Here is a 9,059-nt window from a genome sequence, read left to right as displayed (position 1 = left end):
CTTCTTGGCCGTTAATATCCGCTAGAGTCAGGGTGTGAATCTCACCACTTGCCACTTTCTGGCCTAGGTCCGGGGACTTTCCTCCCGAACGAGTTGATCAACAAGTGATCCGGATGTTTTCGAGTAGAGAAGGCTGACAAGACATTATTAGTAATATCTGGCGCAACTATTTATACGTGAAGAGACGCCACTAAGTATGGTTTGCGATGTAGCTGAAGCATTATTAATAGATTTGCCGTTGTTCTGTCGGGAAGTTGTCCCAAATTCTTGACACTGTTGGAAGAATACAAATTAATTACAGCTCATTTATCTTATTAACAAAGTTGTTTTCCGTTTTCTTTTTTCTTGTCAATATGCCGTATGCGGCATTCCCTTATGGGCTAAAATTCATATAAATTCTTAATGGCGCGCCAGCTCAACGCTGCCAAACTTTCTTCCGCAGAAAAGTTGACTTACCCTCGGTGGGCGAAGGAAATGCCTGCCAGGAAATGCGTACATTTTTTAAAAGGCTGTTCAAATTTTCAAAGCGCTCGAGTACCGTCAGTGGCTAGTTTTCAAATTCAACTTTGGGATCATGGATCAAATTGAATGCTGCAAAAAAAATTCTTCTGATCAATTTGGAATTTTTGGATCCAGAAAAAAATTATTTCTGTGTAAATTGATATTACAGCGTAAGAAGCTATGACGGAGTTTAATAATAACAAGTAAAAAACCGTAATATTAATTGTTATAGTCTGCTGGGGAAAACGATCATGCACGTAGGTAGGTATACATTTTACATGAGAGAAAATGTTTTCAAATGTTTTGAAATTTGTGGCAAGAAGAACACGCGATAAAAAAATGAAGCAAATCTAATTTTTTTGCGACGAAAAATTCAAACCCAGCGGAATGACTCGTCATCGATTTTGTTAGAGTTAATTAAAAACAAAATTTCCATGTGACTTTCAAATTCGACAAAATATCACCTGAACCAACTCAAAACGTTATATTAAACTCGAATGCCCTTGCAACTCGAACATCTAAAATTGCACTAAAGACCTTATTAGTATCTAAAGGTATGGGTCAAGCCGACCTCTTCCATTTGTAACCTATACTACTTCAAGTTTATATTAGTTTTTTAAAGGCGGGACCGATTTTTCTGTAAGTTTTTCATGTTTTTATAGACCTTCCCCTCCGAATCGTCAATTCAGTTTTAGTAATCAACCCGCAGCGGGTGCTGGGGGCTTCGAACAAAAGTTGCAGCGGCTATGACAAGAAGCCCCCCAGCGGGTGTGTTGCTCCAACGCCACCAGTATTCGGCAGTCCTCCTGGCTGAGATTAGAGCAGCGTTTTGGGATCCACGTCTGCCATTTTCAATAATTTTTAATAGACAATGGAAGAAAAGTGTCTTCGGTTGTTTGCTCTGACATGCTTCGACTCAATTGAAGACGAATTTTGTTTTCCCCCTGCTCGTTCCCCAGCATTTTGACAACGTTTTGGACTTCAGCCGGACTCGGGCAAGACTCCAACAATGCCATAGGAACAGATTGATGGAATGGAAGATGCATGATGAAACAAAGGAATCAAATGGCCCAATCTTAACCTGTGATCATGATGTCATCGGGTTCCTTGGAGATGGTGAGACAAGTCCAAATGAAGGGGTAAATGTGAGAAGACACACCATTAAAGAGAAAAAAACCAGGCGAGGTTTTTCATATAATTGGATCCAGTTATGAAAAATCTTGTTCCCTCAACTCAATACACAGACATACACACGACGAAAAAACTACCGATGCGAGAGAGCAAATCTAAAATATTTCCGTGTCAAATCGAACCAAAAAACAAAATAAAAAACCGATAAAACCTGTCTAGGGGATAACAGTCGTTGAGCTGTAAAGAAATAATATATTAAAAGATAAGATAATAGAATAAAAAATTGTCTATGCTTTCAAACCTCTGTAAAAAATGCTTGGCTTGGTGAGCACATTGACATTTCAAAACGAGCAAGATCAATTTTGCCTTCGCTGGACTCTTGAATTTTGAGCTCGTCAATGAGCAATTTACAAACACCCAAACGTGTTTCCGAATCGTGTGCTTCTCCAACGATGTTCCCATCTTGTTCTTCAGCATTCTCTCGAAATGTGCTGTGACAAGGTTGGAGACATAGGTAATATGTCGCCCGCCTTCAATTGTTGCATATTTGTTTGCAAACGACATTTGCTGGAATCCCCTGTTTGAAGAGGCTACAGCTATCTCATAGGAATCACTTATGACTTCAGATACGCATTCCAGTTGCCTTTCAAGACAATCCTTCTCCCCCTAAATTGAAAAACATGTTGAGTTTTTTTTTATTGAATTAATCGATGGAAAATTAATTAAAAGTACCCTCAAACACGGATTGATGTAGTCTTTGAAAATGCTGATGGGAAGATTTTCGTTGAGGAATACCTTCACTCCACAAGTACATGCCGCAATTTCAGCAGCTCGCCGGGAGAAAACAGCCAAAATTTCTTGATTCAGAGCATCCATCTACCAAAGACATCAATGTAATTTTTTCAAATGAATAAAATCTCTTGAAGATATTTACTTTAAACTTTTCCAAATCGAGTGAGAGGTTGATTTCAGTAAAACTGGATCCAGAATAAGTACGAATCTCGGGAATGTTATCTTTTGTCATGTTGGTTCGCCATTCCTGCTGCTTCAATCGTTTGCCCTGTTCTTTGGATGTTATTTCCAATACAAAGGAAGTATGAAGCGATTTTTGCACCAAAACAGTTTCGCGCGATAACCAGTGATCTTTTCTTCTTCGTCGCAGATGTTAAAGGAAGGATGTAATGAGCAAAATATAAGAGACGGGACATACATCTTCGCTTCTTCATGTTCTACAGCCGGAATGCCTTCCTTATTAAAGAATATCTTAATGATGTTCGATTTCCTGTAAGAAGAAGAAACCACAATATATAGAAAAACTGACAACGCATCAACTAATAGTTAAGCTTACAGATCAATGTCTACTCGAATGGTATCCATGCTGTTGTCTTTGATTTTGATATCGTTTGCATTGACGAGAAGTTCATCAAATATCTGATAAAGGCCGGGTACAAAGGTAACTTCTCTTTGAAAAATGCAATCATCTTAGTAAACCCAATTGACATCTTCAATAATAGGTTTCCTTGATTACATGAAGGAGCAAAGGTTTGATAAGAATTCCTCGACTTTTGAAGTCCTCCTAGCAATCACATACTAAAAAAGAACATTCAGTAAAACGTTAAACTTGGTAGATCCCACTCTAACATTCAATAAGAATAGAACTACCGCAGCAGTACTGTCGTATTTGTATCTGTCACAAACAGTCATAGTGAAACGAACGTCGATGTTTTTTACTTAAGTTTATTTTTTGACTAAACCCTTCTAATAAACGTACATTCATAAGTTGTTTCAAAGTCGTCCGCTTCGTTTGGCTTGGATATCCAAGCCGGACATCATTTTTCATTGTTTTGGACGTCAAAATGTTGTCTCACCATCCGATGGATATTCCAACTAGGACCCCAAAAACAGAGGATCTAAATCGACTGTCAAGGATGTCCGCAGCAGCCTAATAACGGATGGATCTAGTTTGGATGGCCGCACGTTCTCTGGACGTCCTATGGATGACGTGTGCTAGTAGGGAAGTCATGACTTAAGTCGTTTTTTCACAAATTTTGACAATTCGACTTAAGCCTAATAATAGGCTTACGTCGAAAGTCACCGAATCCCAAAACTTGACTTTGAGGTTGACGTTTCGGAAAATTAAATTTCCCCGTCAAAGTAAATAAAAATTTTTTCTGCTGTTTTTTGTAAAATCTCTGATGATTTTTCAGGTTCTGCCAGTTCAATTTTCTTATATATATTGGGATTTCCCAATTCTCCAACTATAGCCCCAATTTGTTTATTGGAATTATTTTTTAAGTCTCAACTCTTTCGTTAATCCTGTAAATCTTGATAAAATACTTAGAATTCCGTTTAAAAAATGCAAAGAACAAAAACAGATAACATTTTCGATAAAATCAAAATAGTTGCAGTTTTGCTGCCATAAAGTGTAATGATGCTAATTGGGACAGTCGAATGGGAGACTGTGTCTCTTACCGCAGACTTCATTATAAAGCAATCATCAGTGGCTCCGCGGTTTAACGCTAGATTAGAATACACGTTAGTCTTGTGGCGCAGTGTCCGAATCCCAAATCCAATTAAACAAACAATTAATCCCCCAATTAAATATATATTTTTTTCTGTTTGATTAACTTCCATCCTCAAATGAATTTTTTCTTTAAAAACAATAGTTGGGAAGAACAAAGGGTTGAAATCTCTCAAGAAAAATCTTACACAACTCCAAGGCTTGAACTTGAATCCAAAACCTTATATCCACGAGACCACTAATAATTCTCTCAACAAAGCACGAAACCATCACGAAAACCTATGCGAACGGAACCTTTATAATTTCTATTCAGCAGAAAAAAGAGCTTCTTGACAGTTTTGGGTGGTCCTACATGGACGGCCGATATCAGTCAGGATGCATGTTGAACAGATGTAGCTTTTTCATATGGCATCTTAGAAAAAAATATAATGTTTTCAACAAAGTGTTATTACTGGTAAACTTATTGGTTACTTAGGGGAGACTGGAGTAAAATGGGACACCGGGTCAAAAGGGACAGTGGGGGGAAAAATAGTAGATGTTAATAAAATTTTAAAATTTTTTAGTATGTTATGTAAATCTGTATAATCTACTTCGGCATGAAATTTTGTTGATTTTTGTCAATAACTGCATGAGTTATTGACAAAACTAAAAAAACGGTTTTTATTTATAAATTTTTGTCTCCGCCATTTTATGTTTATAGAAACAAATAAACGGTAATGGCATGTAAATTTAATATTGAAATGAAGCTGATTCATTTCTTGATCGTTTAAAACAAAAATTTGAATTTTAGACCAATTTGTTTAGACGGTATGAACTTTTTAAAAAAAGAGTCATAATCGGGTTGTTTGGGACAGCCGTTTTTGCCTAAAATGGGACAGTTACGGACCAATCAGCGTACAGCATTTTTAAGAGGCTCGATTTCCTGACCTAGCAACGCAGGATGTCCTACAGCTCCATAAGGGTTTTTGTATATATAAGAAAAAAGGTTCATTAACACAATAATTTAATTGAAACGTTTATAAACTCAAAGAGTCTATACAGTGGAACACTTTTTCAATTTTTTTCAATTTTATTAATGAATTTTAAGGCGAAAAAGGAGGACGTCCCTTACCACCCACCCCAGTGTCCTCACTTACCCCCAAAAATAGGCTCCTCCCATAAATCTGAGTAAACTTTAAAGGTCTTTTATGGGGAAATGGTTTATTATAAAATTATAAAAAAAATATGGGGGGTACATTACAATAAAGAATACATAAAAAAAATTTTTTAACGAAATTAAAGAATTAGTTGGGGAGATATAGGGGGCAAACGAAAACCGTCCCATTTTACTCCAGTCTCCCCTACTGGCCAGTGGACACATTTAAAAATCCTTCTAGTGCTCTCATCAGTTTCTCGTTAAGAGTTGTCTGCCTGATTCATTCTGAAATTGGTGCAGATTGCTTGCATTCCAATTTCACTCGTTGTCAGCCTCTTTGATGACCCCCCTCAAGATTTTGATTCCTTTCAAGACACCAAAACAACTCCTTCATTGGTGCTCCCTTTTTTTCAGCACCTTTGAAAGAAAATGGAATGTAGTAATTCAGGTTAAATGTTAGTTTGAGTAAATGAGTATACAGCAACTTATAACTAGGCTAAACCTTTCACTTTTCTGTAATAAACTAATAACACTTCATCGTTAAAATGCATAGATTAATAATAAAATATCAACTGAGATTGCATTAGCATGCAACCCGTGTTACAAAACAAATAACAAATTACGAGCAAGAAAAGAGCCTTTGGCTACTTTGACGGAACAATCGGTTAACTGAAACGAATCCGATAATGAATCAGCTAGAGGCGCTAGAGGGTAGCAAAACGTTATTGCTTCATGCGACTCTAGCATAAGAGAACGGAAACCAATTCGTTCTACGCCCTTCAAAAAATCCGTTTTTGAACGACACGGAATCGGATCAGTATCAGTTCACTGGTGAAATCTGTGTTGTGGGAATAGACGGGAGCTCGGAAAAACCGCCTCGCGTCCCCAGGTTAAATTTTCTTATGGAACTGAGCGACCTCCCCCTTAATGGCTCTGTTAAAACGTTAACTGTTTTTGCCGGTTTTTGCTGACGTTAGGATCACTACAGGAACAGTGCGTTACACGCAATACGGCAATAAACTTGGAATGTACGTCACTACTCGCCAATGTAACTTGGAGCTACTGCCATCTAACGCTCGACAACCCACCCTCGTTCTTCTTTCGGTCTGCCGGAAGTAAGTGATGAAATCTGGTATCGATTCAGAGAACAAACGGTTAGATTTAGCGCAAATCAAATGTCCCATATCGCATCATTTATCCAATTTTGATAACGTCGTCAGTTGACCATCGATTACATTAGGGCCGTTACGAGGCGAAGCAGCTGAAAGTTCTGAAACGAATTTTCGGTTGGAAACAGGCATCTAGACTCTCGACGACACAGAAATTCTTGGAAACCTCTTCGAGGAAAATCCTTGCGTGATTAACCACAACTAATTTTTCTCCGTCCCATTGAAGAATCTAAAAAATAATCAATAAAAATAAGAGATAGTAATAAGTTATAAAAGAATCTAGCCTTAATAAGTTAAAAATGGAATTTACATTTTTAAAGGAACGAAATCTTTCTGAAGTGTAAGACTTAGTCCATCAGTAGGTCTATGTTTATTTCTATGAGAATTTGAGAAGCTGAAAGAAAACGAAGAAGTGTGATTTCGAAGCAAACCTCCAGAAGTTTACCTTTTAAATATATCCCGTTAACTATCTAACAAAAAGCGGGTTACGCACAGAACAAAGTTATGTATATTACTAGTAAAAGTTTTCTTTTTGTTATAAAAAAAAATCCAAGGTTATATGGATGGTGCGTACGTATGACTCGGTGAAAAAGTAATTTAGATGGTTGTTCCAGTGATTTCACTTGCGGTCATAGACTCGCTATCAACGTCAACTTGCAACCAGCATTTGATCATTAAACATTTATACCCACTCATCATTTCTCACTTTTATGTTCGTAGGGTTGGTACATCATGTAGAAAATATTCTTTTGTCACGAATGTTATTGCACCACGGACCCACTATCCATTTAGATTATATATGCGGCGGATTTACAACCAGTTTAAAAAAAAAGAAAAACACATTTTCGCCTTGCATTTTTTTTTTACATTTAGGAAGTGTGGTTGACGAGTGCGAATATGTGCGGGACCCGGTCCAGTAAAAATATGGATAAAAATGAATCTGTTGAAAAGGTCGAGAGACCATCTTCCAGCACAGTACGAACATAGAATATATATACATAGATATTTGACTGCAGTGCGGCTAGCAACAATTGTCTCGGGACTAAAGTCTAGACGTTTTGACTGGAAATTAGCGAGTCTGTGAAAAAAACAGGGACTTGACTTTCCGGTGGATTCGAGCCAACACAGCATTTTGTCAATTAGAGACGTCAAGAAAACGCAATTGGCTCATCCAGCGGAAAAAGAAGGTAAAACGACGGACGAAAGAAGGTTTGAACGTTGAAAGTAAAAGGGAAAAAAAAGAAGAGACATGACTTGATAGGTCCAATCAACATCAGCTTGAGATTTGTGAGCGACTGGATGTATATGCTTTCTTCGCAATGTTTGTCACGAGAACACGCTAAAAATCCAACTTTTTATTTATTTATTCCTAAAAAATTTTACATGAAGGAATTAAATCAATTTAGTGGCGCATATGCTCATTTTATGTCTCTACCAAAATCTACCCGCACTGAAAGTTTAAAAATTCCAATTTATGCGGGTACTTGCGCACAAAAATTTGAATTCTTAATGATTTTTGTGTTACCAAAATGTGACATTTGATGAGCTAACGTCAACGACTTGGAACCCATTTCGCAATTGCCGGTTCATCAGCTGTAGTTTTCACCTTCATTCTTAGTGCGCAAATTATGTCTAACCAAGTAACTGCATAAATCGGAAATAGTTATTAGATCGTTCTCTCAATGTCAGCCATGGATTTCCAGCGCCACTTTGTACCAGGCTCAAAAGAGCCATTCAGACGTATCGTTTCATACGTTTCGTGTATATTCATAAGTAAATCCTGATTAGTTTGGACGCATCATTTAATAGTGATTATCAATGAAAAGGTCAATGGCAAATCCCCGCTGTCGAGAGCAACGGATTCGTTGTTGATAAATCTTAGATCATTCCCCCCGTTCTCCTTTGTTTGTTTTTTTCTTTTATAAAAAGAGGAACGTTTTGAGTCCATCTTTTTCTCTTTTATTTCCTCCTATATACCCCATCCCACCAAAAAAAGTTCCGCACCGGACTCGTCTGGATCACCGTCGACATTCCGGGGCGAGTCCAAAATGTCGTCGTCGAGAAAAAAAAATCCTGTTGTACGCATCTGTACCAGCGATTTTCGAAATGCCGTTGAGATACAAGCTCGTCATCGAATTTTCAAAGGAGGAGTCGACGACGAGTTACTTTACGAGCTCTGCGCACAGGACAAGAATTTTTCGTTCGTTCGTTTTTTAAAAATAATAAAAAAAAAGGTAAAACAGTGTAGCGTCTTGCAGCAGTTGATTTTACGATGCCGATCGTCGAAGAACGGGAGGATATGTCAGAAGCCAATGCGGACGGACCGTGGAATGTTCACTGATGGGGGGCGACCGCGCGTAGCTTCAAAAACCTCTGGTTGACGGCGTCTCATTTTGCGCTAGTAGTGCGTGCGTATATCTGTGTGTGTGTGTGCGTTCGCTAGCTATATATGTGTATGTGTGTGAGTTGTGTGGCTACGTGTCTATAGCTCGGCTCTGATTGGCTGTTGACGAGCGGAGTTTTTCGGGAGCTAGACTGGGGCTGGCTCTAGTCCAAAAAACCCTCCACACTTTTGCTGCTCTCTTTATTTCTTCCCGTTCTG

The 9,059-nt window shown here is 38.1% G+C and overlaps 1 protein-coding gene across 1 annotated transcript; it reads right to left on the bottom strand.

Annotated features, from left to right (window-relative positions):
* Positions 1 to 1,927: 1,927 nt before the first annotated feature.
* Positions 1,928 to 3,336, bottom strand: LOC124337833 (DNA topoisomerase 2-like). Its single transcript, XM_046791846.1, has 8 exons — positions 3,295 to 3,336; positions 3,161 to 3,222; positions 2,981 to 3,094; positions 2,843 to 2,914; positions 2,567 to 2,783; positions 2,365 to 2,508; positions 2,192 to 2,298; positions 1,928 to 2,123 (listed from the first exon to the last, which is right to left on the bottom strand). Exons 1-8 carry the CDS (start codon positions 3,334 to 3,336, stop codon positions 1,928 to 1,930), a joined length of 954 nt encoding a protein of 317 aa, XP_046647802.1.
* Between the last annotated feature and the right edge of the window lie 5,723 nt (positions 3,337 to 9,059).

Source organism: Daphnia pulicaria, chromosome 4, assembly GCF_021234035.1.
Source record: "Daphnia pulicaria isolate SC F1-1A chromosome 4, SC_F0-13Bv2, whole genome shotgun sequence".
Lineage (NCBI taxonomy): Eukaryota > Metazoa > Arthropoda > Branchiopoda > Diplostraca > Daphniidae > Daphnia > Daphnia pulicaria.
Note: the sequence above shows the minus strand (reverse complement) of the source record. Positions and strands in the feature narration are given on the sequence as shown.

What these genes read in the sequence shown, in the direction of transcription:
- LOC124337833 (XM_046791846.1), bottom strand. Translation starts at nt 3,336, where the DNA reads ATGACTGTTTGTGACAGATACAAATACGACAGTACTGCTGCG. An exon ending in ACATCAATCCGTGTTTGAGG is followed by an intron (nt 2,299 to 2,364) that starts GTACTTTTAATT and finishes TTTTCAATTTAG; the next exon opens with GGGGAGAAGGATTGTCTTGA. An exon ending in AGGGGATTCCAGCAAATGTC is followed by an intron (nt 2,124 to 2,191) that starts GTTTGCAAACAA and finishes ACCTTGTCACAG; the next exon opens with CACATTTCGAGAGAATGCTG.